The 22,936-nt window shown below is 34.5% G+C and overlaps 2 protein-coding genes across 2 annotated transcripts in view; both read right to left on the reverse strand.

The window, feature by feature from the left end:
* LOC126842985 (roundabout homolog 2-like) overlaps positions 1–6,947 on the reverse strand; it is a 153,399-nt gene extending 146,452 nt beyond the window's left edge. The window contains exon 1 of the mRNA XM_050580256.1: positions 6,499–6,947. Within this exon, the coding sequence (XP_050436213.1) occupies positions 6,499–6,580 (82 nt within the window). The 5' untranslated portion in view covers positions 6,581–6,947. The remainder of the gene's footprint in view (positions 1–6,498) is intronic.
* Positions 6,948–9,209: 2,262 nt separating this feature from the next.
* Positions 9,210–22,313, reverse strand: LOC126843677 (uncharacterized). Its single transcript, XM_050581352.1, has 8 exons — positions 22,145–22,313; positions 20,450–20,927; positions 15,172–17,895; positions 13,843–15,098; positions 13,636–13,773; positions 12,398–13,100; positions 10,610–10,879; positions 9,210–9,997 (listed from the first exon to the last, which is right to left on the reverse strand). Exons 1-8 carry the CDS (start codon positions 22,224–22,226, stop codon positions 9,643–9,645), a joined length of 6,006 nt encoding a protein of 2,001 aa, XP_050437309.1. The 5' UTR covers positions 22,227–22,313; the 3' UTR covers positions 9,210–9,642.
* Between the last annotated feature and the right edge of the window lie 623 nt (positions 22,314–22,936).

Raw genomic sequence — 22,936 nt, forward strand, 5'->3', positions numbered from 1 at the left:
CTTTGAGATTTTACCCCTCTTTCTCGGTAATCACATAACATAACAGACCCAACAACACCGACAGTGTAAACAAAAACTTCACGACTTCATAAATCCGTCATTGGACCGGCTCGTTAATGGCCGTCGCTGTCGGCCGATGGAGAATTATTACCATTCAGAAACAATGTGCACTAAATCTTCCACGGCCGAAGCCATTAAATAGTGAAAATGGACAGTTACAAAAAAAACCGATAGGGAAAATTCCTAAATTTTACATGTTTACATATAACGCGAGCCTGTATTTTAGTTAAATCGCTGATAAAAAATCAAGCAATCCATTGATTAATTAACAAACAACAATTCTTTAATTTATCATTAAAACAAATATTTAAACCATTTGTTCAATTTATTGAAACGAATAAAAATAATTAATATAACGACTCGCTGAAAAAAATGTTTAGATAATGTAGGAACGGATTTTTTATTTTTTCAAGTAAAAAAAATTGGGTTTTAATATTGAAAAAATTGCAATTTTAATTTATTTAATTACAAGAAACTGCGATTTTTAAATGAAAACTGCTTCTACACAAAATAGTAGAGTAGCCGAAGAACTCGACTTTTTTTTTAAATTAAAATTGGACCATCCTTAGAACTAAGTAGTCGGATTTTATCTGGCATTTTGGTGTAAAAAAAATCCAAAATGAATTACTCAAAGAAAAACTATTATTATTAAAACAACTTTTTTCATATTGCCTATACAAAACTCGGACCGCGTGCAATCCCCTCAACGGAATAGGAGCGGTTGGTTGTAAATAGAACATTGGTAAAAATGTGTTATTTTATAATCTTTGCAACATATCTACCTTGTTATCGACTTATCGTGCAGACAACGGCCGCCGAGAATTAAACCGGTATTTTGAGGAAATGATATCAAGTATTATTATATTATACTTGTGTGCGTTAAATCAACGTCGACCGGAAGCGATTAATAACGGTCCCTCGATTGTAATATTAATAATTGTACCTATATGCAATTTACCCATCGATTTTACTATAGGCTATACAAAAATAAATGTTGGACACGTAAAACACACCGCCGACCGGGTAGTGACATTTAAATTTAAAAACTTTTTTAAGCATACCCATTATCCACCATTTATCACCTATAAAAAAAAATACTGCCCAACGATTTCCAATTACGGCCGACGTGGCCGTATGGCTTGCTTTTTTTTATGTTCCATTTTTTTTTTATCCTCGGGCTACGTTTCCGATATGAATTATCGTTATTACAATTTGTGTTAACCGAAATATATAATATATATTATTATGTTTCGGTAATAATTATTATAATAATAAAATTAGAAGAAAAAAAATCAGATCAGATCAGAATCCCAGAGGAACCGGTCCGCGCTTTGTCGATAAATCATAATAGTCAAACTGAGCCGCCGCTTTGGTATAATAATAATAATAATATTCTACTTAAATACAGCCCAGTAATATTATGCTGGCTGCCGTTTATACTCGGGGGCCAATGCATTTCCGACAATAGTGGTTTTGGTTTTTGAAAACGCACAAACCCTCCTCTCCGGCGCCCTTCATTATCCCCGCACAAGTGCTTTGTTCGTTTTTTAAAATGGGGAACAAAAAAATGTACAAATGAAATAAAAATCAATACATCCGCCATTATAATACACACACTGGGAAATATTGACTTAACGCCAACGCCTCGTTAATATAATAATAAAGTCATTACTTATCTTTTCATCTGGACATTAACCCGTCTAATCGGTTTTCGAATTTAAAAAAATATATATATATATCAAAACACATTCGCATTTCTTGAATTTCAAAAGCAATGAAATAGTTATATTGTGTAAACAACCGTAAAACCCATTGAAACGAAACCCACGCATAAAATGGTCGGATATACACAAAGTAAAATTGGCCAAGTAAATTACATTCAACCGGCGAAACGGCCAAAGCAATTTAATTCAACGGCTAAAATGGCCAAGTACAAAAATGAATCCAATCGACAACTGGCCGGATTATTTTGATTTTCAACAGAATATTTATGCGCAAAAAGAGAGAACAACTTTTATTTAAAGTCATAATAAAGCCGACTGCCCGTTTACCAGGTTGCCTATAGTGTGACACAGTTTAACTATCAGTCGTTATTGCTACAAGTACAGTTTAAGAACACATAATAAACAGTAATAGTCTACGACACATAAGATGGTAGTTTAATAAACAGTACGAACAATTTTTAAAAAAATATAGAAATATAGTAAAACATAAAAACATAATAAAAAGTAGGTATATGTAATACATAATAAATAAAAATCACACAGAATAATAAAAAGAAAACAATGTAGAAAACCCTTTTTAAAAACATTGCTTAGACATTTTTTTCATGACTGCCCTAATTTCACCGCAACATTCGTCTGAACCTTTTTCGGTTTTTTTGGGGGAGGGGGAGGGATTCTTGAGGTAGGTTCACGTTGGAAAATTAAGTCCCGCCAATGACCACAAAATAATCGGTTAGAACTCGACCGATCAGTGTTTATGATTTGTAATTTAACGGGATAATAGGTGAAAACTTTCGGTATTAGATTTCAATAAATCGCATGCTGAAAACTTTTGTTTGCTGGAAACGTATTACGGTTATACATAGACACTATAACAGCCAGCCGGTCCCCCATGGAGGGCGAAAATTCGCACAAGTATATTATTATTCCGTCGTTATGTACTGAGTACCATATAATAATATAATATATAAGACGGGCTCGAAGAACATGTATACAAAAATAGAGTGCTTTACAACACTCGTGCGTATCATTTGCCTATGTATTATACCATAAGACTTAAGAGACAAAACGCTCACACGTGTTGTCACCTCGTATATTATATACAATATTATAATATACAGTAATAATAATAACAGTATTGTTACAATGATTGTGTTCGCTCCGAAAAGGATAAATTGCCGTTTTTAGCCGAAACTATTAAAATTTATTACAATAATAATGCAAAAATATTTACTATGCAGTCGTATAAAAACAAACCCTACCTACCAGTGATACTCATAAACTTTTTACAACCCAATTTGTTTTGTACACATGCTATACACTCACTATCTATTAGCTTACACGCCTTGGGGATTTAAAAAGCTATGAATAAAAAAATTGCAGCTCGCTTTAAAATATATTCGTCGACCCCCTCCTTCCCCTCCCCAACCAACTACATTTTTTTTTTAATATCTATTTATACAGTCAAAAATAAGTATCACATTTTGCTAACTTACAACTATCTGAGGACTAATTAAAAATCGTTTGACCAGTGTAAGACTTTACCTAACATGAATATTGTATATAATTAAAACAATACACATTTATACCTCAAATGAAATTCATTTAAAAATAATTCGGTTATTTAGAAAGGTTTAAAGCGATACTCGTCGAGAATAACTGAATTATTATTTATTTACCATTATTACAGATGTAATCAAGCGAAAAATAACGTTCACCGGTTCGGTTTCGAATCACTAAAAGCAATTTTACTTATTTAAGTATTTAATTAAGACGCAAAAAAAAAAATTAAGAAAAATAAATCAAGCGCAGATGGTACAAGATACAAAATCTTGATACACCCCCATACTACATAATATTATAATGCACCATTAAAATTACATCTCTGTACAACTTGATGTGTCTATAAATTACATTTACAAATGGAGATAATTAAGAAGAATTAATTTGGACAATCGATCGATCCAATTGGTTTAGAGACATACTTACACCCGTCTCCGATTATGATAACAATACCCCAAATGCTCATATCAAATTTGTAAGCCTTGTTTTTTTGAACAGGACCAAAAAAAAGAAAATAGAAATATTTCAGCCTTGATGCGATATATAATAATAAAAGATTGACGTTGCACCTACCATCCATTTTCTACACTTTACTATAAAAAAAAGCCCTTTGTTATTATTTTTTTTAATCGTACGCGGCTTCTGGTTTATCATTATCACCGGTCGAGGACAATATAGTATAGGGAAAATATTATAATAAAAAATATAAAAAAATCGCCTCGTGCGCGCTTACTTATATACATACACATGAGAGGAACCAAATTGACCGTTTCGACACGGTTGACCTCGGCGGCAACAACCGCCATGGTGAGCATATTATAGTTAAATGTATGCATTGCACAGTCGATAATTTATAACCGTTTAAGTATTCAAACAATCATAATGGCATAATATACATCTTTCCAACACATACTGATGTCGGAAATGACGTCGTTTTGTCTTACAACGGTTCGCCAACGGACATGTTTTATTGAACAAAATAATAATGCCGTACCTGTCACGGGAAACCAAACGGGTTAAGTAATTCACAAACTTATTTCATCCTGAAACGAGTATGAACTCCAATGATTTCAGTAGATCATAAACGTCCTAAACGATTAGCGCGCAATCACATGTGCTGCCCTGCGGTTACCGCTGCTCTGGTTGGCTCTGGTAAAAGGTTATAAAAATGCGTTTATGGTTATCAACACTTTTGAAAATATGTTAATTCCGTTTATCAAGTCAAACGGGCAAACTGTAAACGAAAGGGTCAAAAATTTTAAATATGTAATTTTTATTCATAGCAAAACATCAATAATTATTTACATCTGTACTTGAGATCTAAAAAGGTCCCGTGCCGTTTTTTTCCAAAATTCAATTAAACCACTAAACGAGGACGACAATTCGAAAAAGTCAACAAAGATACTAATGAAAAATAAACATTTTTAAGACCCCCGATAGCCCCAAGGTACAAATATACTCGTATTGTTTGAAGAATTCCAACCAAAGAGGGCAAAGCGTTCATGTCAACATTACTTTTAAAATTTTGAAAAAATAATAATTTTAGTCACCGCTTTGCCAAGTTTACGTGTTTTTTTAAAAATTATTTTTACATGGTCGACACCAAGCAACGTACAGACATCAAAAGCAATTTTTAAGACCTATGGATTATAGTTGAAAATAATTCCACAGACAAAGCAACAACTGACAAGACGTCGACATGGTGCAGATATAATACAGGCGATGACTGTGCGTGAAATCGTTTCAGTAATAATCTTTAATGCAAACCAGGATCTAGTAGGAATAGGAGTTAAAACACTTACATTATAATATGCCAAGCATAATATTAAAATCCAAATCCCAGTAACACATGCGGTGTAGCCGACACGGAAATACATTTGGAAAATGGACACGATTATGGTTTTTTTTCCACACTAGAAATCAATTTACTTTTGACAGCGCTTTTTTAAAAAAAATATACATTACTTTATCCAACATCGGTAATGCTATTTTTAGGAATCAAAACAGCACCACCTATTCGGCGATAATATATCACATTAAACACATTATATTATTATCACTATTGTTTTTATTCAGTGTTCACCCCTGTGTTTTTTTTTTGTTCATAGGCCTGTTGTGCTGTCACCAAAGATACAGTGTGTTTGAAATCGTAAATTTTCTGCGACAACACAGCGATCGGATGACTCCCCTTTTTTTTGGGCTTGTGATTTACTACAGCATATCGGATTATTATTATTATTATTATTATATACCGAGTGATCACAATACACAACGTGCGACACTAATAATTTACTCTAAAAATAATCGCAATCTTTTGTTTTTTGTTCACAACGTTATAAATTATACGATTAACTTTAAAACGTATAAACATATACATATAATGTAATCCTGCACTTGGTTTTGAGAGCACACTTCAGAAATTGTTGTAACTGTTAAATTTAAACAACTTTCCGGATTATACTTAAGTTTTCAACGAGTGTAGGATAAAAACAAAAAATAATTTTTGCTAAAATCCACTTATTTAGTTTTGTGCGCTAGATAAATTCGATTTTTGTATACAAAAACTACAAAATGTATGTTTTAATAACTACACCATCGTTTTAAGTACAACTAAATGCACATAATAAAAAAATAAAAAACGCATAGTAAACAAGGCGTATCTTGATATACGCCTTTTTATATTATCACTTATCATTTAATGTAATTAAAAGTTTTATTACTTTGGAATTCTGTTAGTATTATAAGTAAAAAAATGCCCTATAAGTAAAAAAAGGGCATTTCCCTTTAAACCTAATAACTTTTTATAAATATATGTTCATGTGTAATATCGAGATGTTTAGTCTTTATAAATCAAATATATTTTACCTTTTTTTGGAATATGTTCAAAGGGGAATAACTTTTCGAAAATTCAAACGGCGGTTACCTACGTTACCGCAGTAAGGTAACCTAACCTAACCAATTAACTATTCGCTTTCTAGACTGATTTTCCATTTATCAGCATAATATTTACTATACACAATTAATGTCCACCATGCCTCCCACCGACTGATTTTGGAGTGTTCGAGCGACTCGAAAATTGATTCATTTTTAACTGGAGTTATCTACCGGAGATAAGATTAAGATTGATAACAATATCAACTCATCATCTTACCTTTAACACCGACGAACAACAACGCGGCCGACAGCAACAGCCAAATGCCGGGGCTCGCGCCGCCGATTTTCCAACGGGTCATCGTTCAAGTATCCAAGTAAGACAATACCTATAATTTTATATAGCGATGAGCACAACCGTCGAAAACTATTAATTCATAAAAAATCACTTATAATATATATTTATTATATTAATTTGTTTTCTTTTTTAAAATTTAAAAAATCATTCACTATCCGTCGTCGCCCGCGAAAAATCGAAACGTCATTTTTTTTATAATTAATTTTTTCGCAATATTAATTAGTATTATTCGGATCGGCAAACGTGAACACGGTAATAACAAAGTAAACACACACACACACGCGCGCGGTCGCGGGCACGTTACCGCTGACGGAACACAACGAACCACGTTTAACCGGCGACAGGAGTAACCACTAACCAGCAACGGCGACCATCAGGCGTCAACTGAAGTCAACGGCGGCAGGCGGTCGCCGGCCGGCGTCGGACGTTTTGCCGGGCATCGTCGGTGGCCGGCAACGCGCTCTACCCGTCCGACCGGCCAACAAGACAACAACAACAACAACTATAATATTTGTGTCGTGCTAAGCAAAATCGCAGTAACTCCAAAAATGTGTGTAACAATATTATAATTATGTAAGTACACGGTATAATTGCGTTAGACGGGGGGGAGGAAGACTTTGGGGAAGAAAGGAAACAGGCCTATACTAGGTAGTCAGTGTATAACGGGATAGAGTCGTAGTTGTGCATCATTCGTTTAAAGCGTTATCTAAATAATCATATAGATTACACAGTATTTAAGTAAAAGTTATTCGAATAATTTCAAAATTCAATTACTCGAATAATAAGTTTCGAATAATTTCAAATTTAATTATTCAATTATTTTAAAAAAAATTCATGATTTTTATAACATTTATCACATATTCTTATTGTGTCTAGTATAATTGATACAGATTGTTTATTACGTGTAAAAATAAAAAAATAAAAAAATAAATAAACATTATTCAATTAAAAAGTATCGAATAATTTCAAATTCAATTTTTCGAATAAAAATTTTCAAATAATTTAAAATTCATTTATTCGAATAAAATGTTTTGAAAAATTACAAATTAAATTATTTAAATAAAGTGTCGAATAATTTCAAATTCAGTTATTTCAATATTTTCAAATTTAATTATTCAAATAAAAAGTTTCAAATTTAATTATTCGATTAAAAAGTATCGAATAATTTCAAATTCAATTTTTCGAATAAAAAGTTATTCGAATGATTTTTAAAAATATTACTTAAACAGGTTGTAAGTGCTTTTTTTCAAGTAATTATATTTGAAAATATTATTTTGTATAAATATTATATATTCTAAATTATGAAAATATATAAAAATAATTTTTCATTTGAATAATTTTTTTAATTTGTATAACTTTGAATATGAAACCTTTATTTGTTTGAAGTTTTTATCACTCATTTTGACTCGTAAAATAAAGGTTTTTTAAATTATTTTTAAAAAAACACCAATGTTGACCCGTTTTTAATTTTGATCATTAAGTCAAAATATAATCAAATCAGTTGTTTTCATCTAATAACGGGAATGGGGCTAAATTAATTTCTTTTTTATTTTATTTTAATAAGACATTTTTTTTTCTTCAAAATTTGAAAAACGACGAACCATGTCTTAGTAAAATTTGATATTTTGCATACTTTGGGAGTAAAAATTAACAAAACATTTATTATGTCCAAATTATGCCAAAATTCAAGAGTGAATTATTAAACCTAAGCTGAACACGGTAAAACTGTGCAGGTGACGCATCGAACCGTTTATCTATTAAATAATTTATCATTGCATTTATTACATTCGATCCGGGCCAATATAATACATAGGGATGAGCATATTATTCCCCCGGCCTTCTTAGATCGACAAAAACACCTGTACAGTATTAACTAATGGCTACAAAACTAAAATTAGCAGTATAACAAATCAAATTATCGTTAAAAACGAAAATGATACCATGTTATCGTACCGAGTAGGTACTAATTAATTAGTAAACACCGAATCGCTTTATGATGCTCTCTTAATTTTACCTATAATAACCTTTTTTTTTTGTCACGCGACCCGAATAAGAGGAAGTTGGGTTGAAAATAACAAAATACACACACTAAACATACAAACCAAGTAATTATACTAATTGTAGGTATTAAGCGATGATCTATTACGGTTTATATAGTATTACTGTTCACCATGGGAAATAAATGAACTTAAAATTTAATTCATTTTAAACTAGTTATTGTTTAATTAATTACAACTCTTTTCTTGGATTCTCACGGCTATATCTACAAAACTCTCACATATTAATTGTTTTCTTTTTATATGAGACATATGACTTTCAATATAAATGATCATAATATCTTATAGTATGTACTATTATGCATGACAATAGTACTCGTAGGTTCACCTTCGTGTCATACATCTGTTTTTTGTTAGGAATTGAATACAAAAAGTATAAAATCAATTTTTTTTTTAAATACAAATCTTATATTTAATATCGTATTTTAAGTTTTAGTTGATACGTAACGTCCACTTAAAACAATATGACAGTGTGTGATAAAAAAGTAAAATACAAGTGTTTATGTAATACATCAAAGTATTATTTGGTTAATATTTTTAAAATAAAACAAAATAAAAATTAATGCTTTTACAGGAAACAAATACGTAGTCGGACCAACTAAAGTCATGGCTACTATATAAGGTGACAATAAATATTGATAGTTGGAATAACTAAATGAAAATACATTTTTAGTTAAAGCAACTATATTTCTTTATTTACCCCAACTACATATTTATTGAGTGCCTATATTACCTATAATTATTTTAGTTGGACCAAGTATGTATTTTTTCACCGTGTGTCCATAAAATTATAAACTCCAATAGTTATATGAGTTAAATTATTTTCAAGTAATATAATTTTTTAAATATAACACATATATTCGTTGTATATATGTAGTAATAGTTGTTATTACATGTTTGTTCGAGTTAAACAATTCCGGGTCGTCGTACTCGATCCAATGATCTTTTTTTCCTGTTTTGTGAGTGTTATATTGTGGTGTATTATATACCTTATAATTATTGGCTCTAGTTAAAAGCGTATGCAGCCTTTGCAGTCGCAATAGTCGCTGCCGGATCCGCAATAACCGTTGGGACTACAACAGCTGAACTTAGTGTTTGGCTCGCACTCGGCTTCGTAAACGCCATCGACCTTGTCGGCTTTGGGTCCGCACGTGCCCGCCCTTTTCGGACCGTCTTCCAGAGTCCACCATTTCTTCGGGCCGAACCGGTAAGTGGGATTCTTCTTGAAGTCAACGCATCCCTGGCATTTGCAAAACTCGGCAGATTTACCACAGTAGTTGCCGTTGGAGCAACAATGAGCGTTGCTGTCGTCCGGATTGCACGTGGGGTAAACGCCTTGGATTTTAGGTATTTTTCGGCCACACCTGCAAAAATTCGGCAATATTTTAATAAGCCATCCTAGAGAGACCCCGTGTGGTTTTTACATAAAAAAAATCCTATCAGTTCGACCATATTTCCAGGCTAGAGAGTAACTTTAACAGGAAGTTCATGGATATGTTTAGCGTCTTCGCGAGATCGGAAATTTAGGTTAGATAAAGCTAGTTTCGTGGTGGTAAGGGGGAAAAGAAAGTGAAAGTGACCACCAGTGGTAACTGGAAATCTATATTACCTGGATAACCGATATTAGATTTTAACACGATATGTGTTTGTGCTGAAGGTCCATCTGGAATTAGCGTCATTGCGACAAAGGTCAATGAAATTTAGTAGTGGGGAGGAAATAGAGAGGAGACCAAAGACAGTGATGGAAGAGGGCGGAGAGAAGTGTAGTGAGAGGGAAGGGGAGGGAAGAAGACTATCTTGTCATCTAAGCTCAAAAGCGTTGTGCGATTCGCAGTTTTCCAGTGTACCAGAGAAAATATTTTTTATTTTTATTTTTATATTTCATAAGCTGATTCCCTTAGCAGTTAGCCAGGGATTATCGATTTTCCTTATAATTTTCTTAAAGTATTCTATTTTATCGAGTTCTCTACACTCACCGGCCGCGCAAGCCGTCCTTGGCGTTCAAGAAATACCACGTGACCGGCACGGTGGGTTTGATCGGACGTTCCAAAATCAGCGATGGGTTATTCCCGTAGTCCTTGCACGTGGGGCAGTCGCAGTACTTCTCACCGGATCCGCAATAGCCGGACGGGCCACAGCAGCTGTATCCCGGGTCGTCCGGATCGCATACAGGATAGTATCCCTTATAGAGGGGTGCCGATCTACCGCAAAGTCCTGCAACGTCATCGCCGTCTTCAGAGGTCCACCTGAAAGAAGACATAATACATTATCAGATACCTTAACTGACTTTAATGTGCTAGTGTTGTGACATAACTTAGGATTATCCAAAAATCGAAAATCGAAAAAAATTCGGATATGAAAATCCAAAAATCCACATAACCTGTACTTTTATATAATACAGAATGGTTGATTAAGGACAAGTCACTAATTTTCCCTTTAAATAATGGCAATTTTGTAGTATTTTTTTTTTTTTGAGACACTTGTTTATGTTTTCTTTCAATATTTTAAAATGACTAAATATTTGCCTTCGTTAATTTATTAATAGTATAAAGTAATTGTGTTTTACAACAGATATTTAAATTTATGGAAAAATTTGAATTGTAAACGATAATATTAGTTTGTGTTGATACCATATAAAATGCTAAATTTGAAACGCTATTAAAAACGAATAGTTATCATTTTATTATATTATATTGTGTTATATTCCATATTAGCTATCTTAGTCCTACGTTCAATTTTTTTTACTTATAACCTATATAACAAATTTATCACTTGATAATTATTATTATATTATTTTTTTATTTATTGACTGGTGGTAATCTATAACAAACAATCACAGCCGTTATCATAAATATTTTTGTTGACTATGTATACTTGCTAACAAAAAATGGCAAATTAAAATAGTATACGAAATATGATTAGCAAAAAATCACAAGAAATAATATAGCATTTTTTTATTTTTATTGTCGTCCTTGACAATATATTCAAGTATACACGAAATTAACTTACTCTTGGATTGTAGTTTCTAAGCATTATGGTTTATTCAGTGTTGAAGTGGCCCCTTCAAAGATTTAGATACCTTGTTAAGGCACCTAACCTTTTTTTACAGGTGTGCAAAGATGAATATGCTTAGTACCTAATATATAAGAGACCAATATTAAGCGAAACATTTTTTTCATAACTTGAAAAACAACTAAGGAAATCGTATAATATTTTTATTTTTAGGAATTTTTTATAACTCGTTTAAAAAAGCGTTAAAAATGTATTTAAATAAACAACTGTAAACCATGTATTGCACGAATTAGAATTTATTCGCAGCAAAATTTTTTTGAGAATAATTAGTTTTGTAATAAAAAATTTAATAATTTTTGGTAAACATAATGGTCATACTAATTTAAAGGGTAAACAAAGAACATTAAATAAATCTCTTCTCCGGAAGAAATTTTATATTTCTTTTTCTTTTCATTAGTCCAGTTTTTAGACTTCAGGTCTTAAAATAAGTAATTGTTATTTTCAAAATATAATAGTACTTAAACTTAACAATTTATTGTAGGTTAATTCAAGGATAGGGGGTACCCTCCACTGAATGACTAGATTTTTACCTATAATTTGAAATGGGAAAAGTGAACACCATATATACTATACATATTATATCGCTAAATATGGATATTTTTAGCCTAAAACTAGGTGTGGATTTTTGAAAACTAAAATATTTATTTCAATAAGAAGTGTCATTAAAACATAATAATATGTTATCATATTACCAGCGCTTTTCGTCAATAGGCGAACACTTGTGGTTAACATCGTTAGGATCGGTTTTGTCGCATAACGGTGCATTGTAAACAGCGTTCAACAAAGTCAATTGGTCGTCGTCCAAATCGACAGACCAGATCATCAGGCCACCTACGTTCTTATCCGCAGCGTACTTCGCTTTGAAAGACAGAGATTTTTCATTTTCGTAGCCCAAAAACTCTTTTGTCGACGGATTCCATGCGTACGGCGATTTGCTCTTTTCGTGAAAACGCTGTTTGAATCGGCTGTCGTCCAAATGGTCTTGCTGTAGCTTAAACCAAGGCGTGTATCCACCCTGAAAAACACCTCCGACCGCGTTGGCCGTCCGCCACATTTCGTCTTTGCCGTCTACCGAATCGCCCACGTTACTCCAATACCGGCCGTAAAACGGCACGCCCATGTTGATCTTGTGCGGTAACTTACTCTTGCAAGTGTAGTACTTGATGGTCCAGTCGACGTTTGTCTTGCCAGAAAACCGCGGTGGCATCCCAAAATACAGAGGGGCGGGAGGTCCCGTGTACGCACCCCATTTGCTGGACCAAGCTCCGAAGAAATCATACGTCATCACGTTGGCAAAGTCGGCATACTTAAGCAACCCTGGCAAGTCGAACCCGGGATCCAAAGTCCACTGACCCGCTGCGCCCGCAAAAGATATCAGAAAATCACTTCTGCGACCTAAAAAAAGCAATTTTATTACCTGTATTTCTCCTTAACTCTTAGATAGACTAATACTAATTATACTGGCGAAAAATTATTTCACAAAGTCTTTATAGAATTAAATGATTAAAATCATTGAATTGAGGGAGTGGAATAGGAATTATATACATAAAAAAACTTAAATACCCAAAATGAACAACCACTAGACGTTGGCCCAAGATAATGAAACCTAGCTAGGACCAGCAGTTTAAAATGAAGAAATTACCACAAATTAAATAGAGATCAACAATATGGGATAGAGAAGTTATGCTCACACATATTTTTCAGGGTACTAGCCTTGTGGTCTACTTCGTTCAATAGAGAACTTGTTCGCCGATAAAGTTAGTCAGGGGATTAGTTTAGAATGTTTACAAGCTATGAATGACAGTTAGCGTAGGAGATAATTTAAACAGAGGCCACAGGCTCATTTTGATAATGTTTCAAATAAAATTGGAGAATGATACAGTTATCGTTGTCTTTCTTAGTAAAATATACGAATCGTGAGTAGTTTTACCTGCTTCTGCTTTGTACGTGTCCAAGGCCTGACGTAGCTCCTTCATGAGTAGCACATAGTTGTCTTTGTCTGCCGGTACTCCTTCGACGGCACCTCCGGTTACTGGGTACTCCCAATCGATATCCACTCCGTCAAAACCTATTTCAAGTGTGTTGAAAGTCATGTGCATTTAAATAAGTACATAAGTAAAAAAATGATTTTCCTTACCGTATTTTTGAATGAGTTTGATAACGGACGAGATAAACACCACTCTGCTTTGAGGCGACGAAGCCATTTTACTGAAATACTTAGAGTTCTCCCACCCGCCGACAGCGAACAAGATTTTCACATGCGGATAAAACTTGGCCAAGTTCATCAGGTGTTCTAATCTTTGGCGAGACTTTTGCGTTTCTTTTTCCACGTCTTCGCTGTGTGCTTTGTCCGGCGATCCTATGCTGACCGTTCCGTCACTGTGCATCTCCATAAAAGCGTATATCACGTGAGTGAGCTTGGACAAAATTTTGCTGTTGATCTTTTTCACACCCCAAGAGGTGTAATACCCAACGATACGTTTGCCGCAACTCTGTACCGAAACGTCTACGCTTCCGTCTCCGGCTGTGTCTTCACCAGTTTCCGATTCATCTGAGCCATCTGAGTCATCTGAGTCATCTGACTCCACAGCACGCGTCTTCAGTAACTCGGCAAACTCTCGTTTTTCCTTCAGTTCCGACTTGGTACATCCTCTTTTAAGCCTCTTTATTATGGCACGTTTTTGTTTCGTTTTTGGACCCATCAGTTTGTCTTCCCAACCTTGTTTCTCTTCCGGAGATAATTCCATCGCTCTCCTACAGTCGTTGGGGTTCACGGGCATCCAAATAGTCTGATGGTTGTTGTTAAAATCGGTGAATCCGGGATTAATGCCAATTTCTCTTCCCACGTTTATTTGCACCGACATAAGCCACGGGTTGAACAACAAGCTGTCGTAGAGCTTACTAATTTCGGCTTGCGAAACTGGAGTGAATATTTCTTTTTCTCGCTTGTCATAATCTTTATCCTTATAATCTGAGTTCTTCGCTATGAAACCAACGACTTGTTCCATCCCCTCCTCGTCTTTATAGCACAACATTTTCCAAAAACAATCAGGCACGTCGATTTTTGTCTTGCCTTTTGTTTTCCCCAGCGTTTTCTTGCAAACACCGGTCGCCACCAACGTTCGCCTGGTCGAACTAAAACACTCCACGTGGAACTCTAGCGTTTGCCACGGGTGTTCGTTGATGTAGGAATGCTGAGGAGCGATGTTAATCATCGCGAACGTGCTTTTCGTAGCCTTTTTTGACCACCGAGCGACATTGGATGGAGTCAAGTGTCCACGGTCATAACTGCCGTTCGTGTAGGCGCTAGAAAGGTACTGATGATTTTTTAATGCCTTGCAGGGGTACAAGAAAAAATTGTCTGCCCGTTCAAAATCTCTGGCATCATTATAGCTGAAACAAAATTAAGGTGAAAATGTCATTAATCGAGTACAGTTGGATGAATAAACATGATAGAGTTACCGACCTTTTAGACTGGAACTGACTGCTCTGGTGTAAGGCCACCGACCACACGGGTAGTTTACGGGCTTTGTCGAACAACGCTACGTAGGAGACAATATATTTGCTCGTTGATATTGAGGTGAGCCCGTCGACTTTTGGTGTCATTACGGGAATTACAGGAAAAGCAGTGTCTTGGCAAGTGTACACAGTGCACGTTGGTCTTGGGAACCAGGCGGCTTTATTGCCACTTTGTCTTGTACACTTGAGGCGGGGATCACTCTCTTGAAAACCAGTTTTACATTCAAAATTACAATACGTATGCAATAGCTTATCATTACAATTTTGAAAAGTATCTTTCATGGCGTTGGTGACACGCGTCGGCTTATCACATCTAGCGGCATTGCATCCCTTAGCACCAACATTTTTACCTCGTTTATTAGATCTGAAAATTGCTCGTTTGGGTCGTGCTTCACACTGATTGTTGTCATTTCTGTCACTTCCTTGGTCTTTGTTTTTATCCTTGTCTTTGTCTTTGTTTTTATTTTTATTGTTCTTCGATTTGTTCACGTCCGCTCTTTTAGGTGTTATATCTTTTCCGGCTTTTTGTATTTTCTTTTTTGCCCCTTTAATAGCCGTTTTAGCCGCTTTGGAGATGCCCTTCAAACCTTTTCCAATGATCTTACCTACACCCGGCGCGACCACTGACAGACCGACATCTAACAACGACGATCCTAGGAGGTCTAATCCTTTTTCTTTAACCGCATCCCAGTCTCCGGACAAAACAGCACCGCCCAGTTGAACGGCGTTCGAGACGTCTTGGACGATCGGTATGTCTGTTATTGCATTTTTGGCCCCTTCAAAATCTCCTTTGACCACATTTCCCACCGCATTAACAACTCCTTGACCGGTGTCCACAACTGTATCCACTGTGTCTTTAACCGCTTCAACTACAGCTTCACCTACTGACTTTACCGCATTACCGATAAAACTGAAAAATCCTCTCTTGTTACGTATGGCCAATGCCGTTTCACCCGGCTTATTGAATACGGTCAATGTGGTCTGGGTTTGCTTGTTATCCTTGATGAAACAGTTTAATAGCATATTTTCATCGCCAGAGAATGGGTTCACCTTATTCAGTCCGGCCAAGGTGAAATTCGATTTGCTCTGCGCTACAAGCACCATGGAGCTTTCCGAAGGGTGAAGTTTCAACTCGGCTTCGTCGCTGATGCCGTAAAAATAGCACTTTGAAGAATTGGGTAAATATTTTATAGATATGTAAGCGCACCATCCGTTAGACGGCTGATTGCACACGCGGGAACAGACTTCTTCGCAATTTTGTTTGCAATCACGTCGCATAGTGGCCAATGACGAATTCAACCGTACGCCTGGAGTCCGCAAGTAATTCAACGACGACGATTTTAACGAGGGTTTTTTGAACACAGTAAAAACGTTTTTGCCTTCCGTCAATTTCACCACATCAGACGAAAGAACGCATTCCTTTTTCCGTCTAGAATAGGACATTCGCTTATACGTGGAGCTCTTATATTCGGACATACACTCGTCGAACGTCACCTCATTGGACATTTTTAATTCACTTTCCGCGCCTTCGATAGCAATTACTCCGAGATTTTCGACGAAATCGTAGTCCTTAAGATAGGCGTGAACTCCTACGGGTTGTTTGGGGAACTTCAACATGAACGTTTTGGCGTACTGGTACAGTCCAAACGTCGTCAGGGTAATCTGCTCGGTTCGTTTCGAGTTCAATCCGAATCCCATACATTCCGTTGTCTGCAAACAGTTTTCCATTTCGGCGTGTATTATTTTGTTCATGTCGTCCAAAAAATAGACATCGCTGTCAGGACAAATGCTCAGGTTTTCCGCTTGACCCGTTCGTTCGGGGTAGTAACACGTTTTGCATCCAGTATTGACGTCGCAACCGGCCAACGAGGTGGTGAAACAAGGCTTGGAGAAATAACTACCGTGAGTGTCGTTGATGAACGACGAACATTGTCCTGTGCTTAGGCTTGTCGTTGATTTCAGCGACAGTACACTATCACCTGTCTCGACAAATCTCCAAGTATTCGTATTGCCAATGGTCAAATCCGCCAAACGAAAAGCGGAAACGTAGCCGTACTCGAAGTCCACTAGCTCTATGTCCTTTTCGACGTTACCGTAAGTAGTGCACGTCAAGTCCAGCAGAAAATAAGACACAACGGTGCAGTGCTTTTGGTCGTTGCATTTACTCAAACAAGACAAAAAAGAAGTTTCCTTTTCTTGGCTCAAAGGGTTGGTGCCCACTGCCGAGGTGTGGCGCGAGTACATCCAATCGTTCAGCACTCCGACCGGTTGGGTCATGAACACCGTGGTCCATTCTTCTTCCTCTCTGAGCTCTCCGTCAGTGCTGTCGAAAATGTAACACCGTCCGGCGGTATGGTCGAAGCTGAATGCCGTGCAGTTGTTCGTGTCGAAGCAAAGTCCAAAACAACTTGAAAAATCCATATTATCGTACTTACCGATGGGCTCTTTGTCCAAGTACACGTTTTTGTAACGTTGTTGCGGGAAATTCGGACACAAGTCGCAAACGCGGATCCCTTCGTCTTTTATTTGGATTATGTGCGCTTTGTTCACGTCCACCTTGTCACATCGGAGTCTGTCGGGTACGATGGTGAAGTTGTTGCTCTTCATCAGTAGATACTTAACGAAATCAGAAAATGACGTTCCGGATAACGTCTCTTCGTCGTCGTCGTCGCTGTGAAAAAAAAAAGTAGAAAAATGTTTAAGTTATATATTTAAAATATTATGAATTTTGCTGAGCTGGTATTGTACTACAATTATGTGTTTTTTTTTTTTAATTAAATATGGTTTTATAATTTATGTGTCACCCATTCCGAATTTAGGGAAAAGATAAATCATTACACAACACCATACTTAAATTTAAAAAAAGCCAGCACTGAAGGGTTGAGGCATAGTCTCAGGTCGGTTAACAAATCGTTGTACTGGAAAATAATGTGTTTAAAATTGTATTAATATTTTTAGGGAGTCATAAAAAAATAAAAATTTATTCTCTTTTACAATTTTTTAACTCAAGTAACCAAATAAAACACAGTCATTTTTCTAAGACTATCGGTGGCCATATTAACATAATCAAAAACCAAACTCTTATCAAGGGATAAGGTATGTTCGACCGATAACAGCAAAAATAGTCATTACTTCTACAGTTTTTAAGCCAGAGAGCCGACATTGTGGGTCCAGACACAAAAATAACAAATGAAAACACATCATTGTAAAATCAATGCCTTGTCAGCTTCTTTTTGAAAATTAAATTCGAATATTTAAGTTTTAGTTCAATAACAGTAGATTTAAATAGAGCGATTATTGAGAGAACATTTTGTAGAATAAGATATTTTGTTGTCTCTGTTATCGACTTTACCAAAATTAGTAAATCATGCGACAAGCTAAAAAAATAAATTCATCCACGAGTTGAGAGATTGATTACTTATAGACCGGGCCATATTTAGAAAAAAATAATTATTATTAAAAAACAAAGTTAAAAGGCAAAAACAATTATTTTTTATTATCTATTTATTTCTAATTAAATTGATGCCAAAAAATCTAGTAGTATCTAAATATAAAGAAGCACAATGTTTCCAGTTTGATCCTAGAACGTTTTAACCGTTTTCTACAGAATATTATTACATTTTATTTCTGCAATACTTGTTTGTTCTGTTTACTTTTCTGTATAAATTAATTATTCATAACTGTCTATTTATAATTTTTTTTTTCTATAATGTAATCACCCTGAACCTCCACACAAGGTTCTTCATTGTAGCCTGGTATTCTTTGTGTATTAAACCGAATTAATACAAATATAGATACAATATACTATGGTGAAGGGAATGGATTTTGGGTTTTTGTGCCAAGTAAATCGGTCTCAGCATTGAATAAAAACATGACAGTTTTTCTTTAACATTCTTTTTTTTTTGAGATTGTTATCTAAACACATTTTTTAAACATTTATTTGGAAAACATGAATAATCATTTTTTTTTAAATAATATTTATACCAGTATTGTTTCTACAAAAGTCATTGTTAAAAAAGTTCTAAAACTGTTCAAATTTATTAAATATATTTAAAAATAATATATATTGATACATAATTGAAGTAAACCTAATGTATATATTAACAGTAATACATTATTACTATTAATATAGTATCTGTACTGTATAATATATAAATACATCCAAATTGCTTAGTTTGCATGTTACCATCATATTTTACATTAATAACACTTCACGATAACTAGTAAGTTTTGTAGGACGTTTACTTGTCAAAATATTTTTATTTCATGTTAAACGATTTTTAAATGAAATTGAAATAATTAGCTTTGCTATCATTAAAATAAATTCTAGGGTAAACGTCGGAGGCTCAAATCTCAACAGTGGGTACAAAAATAACATGCTGTCGAAGTGTTTTGTTGTTCGTATTACTTCCCTGTTGCTAAATAACGCGTACTTTGTAATTTTTTTTTTTAAATTGATTTATTTTAAACTTCTTTAATTGATGGGTTAACTATGGCCCAGCTAATATTGTCCAAAGATTTTATTCTTTTTAAAATAATAATTGTTTAGTTGTTAGTCGACCCAAATTTGATAATTTTTTTAACTCTATGAGAATTATGAAGTTTAACGTATACATGTATTATTTTAAATTAACAATAATTTTCTGAAAATGTTGACCGGTCGACAACAAGTTTTTACTTTTAAAATAGGTTAGACTTATAAACTTTAATAACTAATTGTGAAACTACAATACCCCACTCAAGTTTCAATAATTGTTTAACTTTATAAGTAATTACTTAAAACTAGTTATCGACAAATCGAAATGTCCAGTAAATTATCTATAATTTCAAAAGTTAGTAAACTATACAAGTTTCATTTATAAAGATTAAGTTCAAAAGTTTTAAATCATAAGGAGTGGTTGAGGCAGCAAAGGTCCTACATGGACTGTAAAAGCTGTGAAAGAAGAAATAGAACTAATATTAATTATAAAATCTAAAAAAAAAAACCATTTTACAATGTCTAAATCTTTTAGGTTATTGAGAGTGTGTCATAGTTACTCAATCGTCTTGATCGCTTATAAGAAACTTTGACCATTTTTTTTTTACTTAAGTAAAATGTATAGGTTAAATGAATGAACCTCAAAAAATTGGCAAATGGTAAACTCGTTTAGACTGCATAGCTTTAGACTTTGCTATTTTTTAAAAATATTAGTTTTTATTAATCTCAATTAGTAGTTGTTGCTTACCCGTTACCGGTATTGTTTGCACAACACTGAACCATAATACTATCATCTTCTTCGTCACAAGTCGCCGTTTGTCTTAGAATTGTGTTCACCGGGCAACGGTCACCATTCGAGTTCTTTGGCTGACATCCGGACCACCAACAGTTGTCGTCCAGGAAAATAGGTTTCTTACCATTGTCGTTGTGTGTGTCTTTGTTGGATAGCTCGCAACATTCGTACTCGAACCCACCGTCACACGGCAATTTGTTCTTTTCTGTCCTTTTATACTGACCGCATCCGGTAACACCCCAAGTACTTGGCTGACAACCAGTCCACCAGCAGTCTTTTTGGGAAGATTCTGGTTGCACAACAATCGGACAGCAATAATACTCTGAACCGTCGGTGCAACTCTTGATGTCTTTCTGCGTCCGGTTGTACTGACCGCATCCGGTCACTGCCCAAGTACTCGGCTGACATCCCGTCCACCAACATTCGTTTTCACCTAGACAACATTTAAAATTCAACTAATTAATGTACAATTTGTATTTGTCATTCGCTGTTATTTAGAAGCCACAGACTTTGTTGTTCGTGCTGGCTCAGTCTGAAATAACCCCCATTCTCTAAATGCAATAGCAGCCCTATTCTTATTCAACCTATATACCTTAGGTCAATCCACAGTTGACAATATAATCACTGGTGTCTTTGCAGATGACCAAAGTGCTCTTAGTCCTTTATTCAGACCCCAAAATAACCTAATAGTTATCATCCACGCCTCAATTTACTGCAAATCTGGGATATTTAAATCAATGAGTTCAAGTCTAGTTATTGGACTTTCACATTCATACCTAAAGTGACAACTGTCTCTATAATCACACTATTATAACTTACTCATTACATCTGTTCGGAATGTCTTTACTGGGTCAAACCATTTGAACACTTCGGTCTGCAACAACCCTCATCCGTACTTGTTCAACCTATATACCTGCCTCAGATCCTCACACAGCTCACTGTATAATTACCGGTGTCTTAGCGAATGACCAAAGCTTTCTTAGCCGTTCATTAGGACACCCAAAGTAGTCTCCAACTTAATTTGATCGCATCTAAATTCACTGCAAACCTGGAGAGTTTTAACCAAGAGACTAGATTTGAACAATCTATCCATTCAAATGTGACTTCTCCTAACATACAAACAGTTTTTATTTGTCGGTTTAAGCGTTGAAAAAAAGACTAATAAAACCATACTTAATATCTTACTGTTTACTTTGGAAAAAAATTGAAATTAAAAATGTCTCTTTTGCTCTAATATTTTTTAGTTAAATAATAACAATAACATCTGATTAGATTATTATAGGTCAAATACAAAATACAAATTCCTAAAAACAATTAATGTATTTTTTTTTAAATTATTTTCCTGCACAGAGTAATTAAATTTAAACTCAAGTCGCCTCTTGCTGTGTCTACGGTTAGGTTAATTTTACCGAACGTTGAAAATAAATAAAAATTAAACAATTCACATATTTGAAAATGTTATTATCGTTTTTTTAATATTTTGATTACAATAATTGTGTGATAATAATAATGTGTTCTTAATCGATGCGATAAAAATATGTTTGTATACAGTATAATATCTAATTGAACGGTTTCAATTGCTGCTAATTTATAAACACTGAATAATTAATACTGTAATAGGCATAATACACATAATATTATAGTACTCACCTTTAATGCAGTAAACTTGTTGTAGTAGCAGTGCAAAAAGCACGACCGCATGGTTGTAGTTGAAATTAAAACACAAAATCATAATAATTAAAAGACAATAAAAAACGATATCATAAACACACCATGTTTCGGGCAAGACAAGTATTTATTTTTAATTTTTTGTGTTAACCGACACCGTACACGACCGGCAACGGTTATGATGGGAATTATACTGTATTTTATTTTAATAGCAGGTTTAAAATAATTATTATTGATACCTTGACCTCCAAACACACACATATACGTTAATCATGACAGCGAGGGTCTTCTTGACTGTAACCAGTTTACATAATACAATAATAATAATATTGACAATCGCATAAATTGTACGCCTAACGGCGTTAATGGTAGCGTTTGCCGGATATCTCTGATTATAGAATAATTGTACCTACGGATCCATAACATGAAAATAAACAGTTTGTTGAATTTGCAGTCGGTGAGTGAACGATTTTAAAGAGCTGTAAAAGGATACTTAGCTTATACAGAACAATTGATTCTTTGGTATTAAATTTGTATCATATTAAGAAATAATTTTACAGCCCCCTCTCCTCACCACCCAACACCAACTCCAAAAGAGTAAAATTCAAGTGTTAATGTAACACGTGTAAACATCAAAGTATTATTTGATTAATAACTGGTTTATTCGTCAAAAATACGTTTTCGAAATAAAACAATAAAAAAATTAATGCTTTTACAGCGAAAAAATACATAGTAGGACCAACTAAAGTCATGGCTTCTATATAAGGACACAAT

Source organism: Adelges cooleyi, unplaced genomic scaffold (assembly GCF_023614345.1).
Source record: "Adelges cooleyi isolate 19-005CV unplaced genomic scaffold, UGA_ACOO_1.1 ACOO_flye_CR_arks_rails_tigmint_CR_PRNA_574, whole genome shotgun sequence".
Classification (NCBI taxonomy): domain Eukaryota; kingdom Metazoa; phylum Arthropoda; class Insecta; order Hemiptera; family Adelgidae; genus Adelges; species Adelges cooleyi.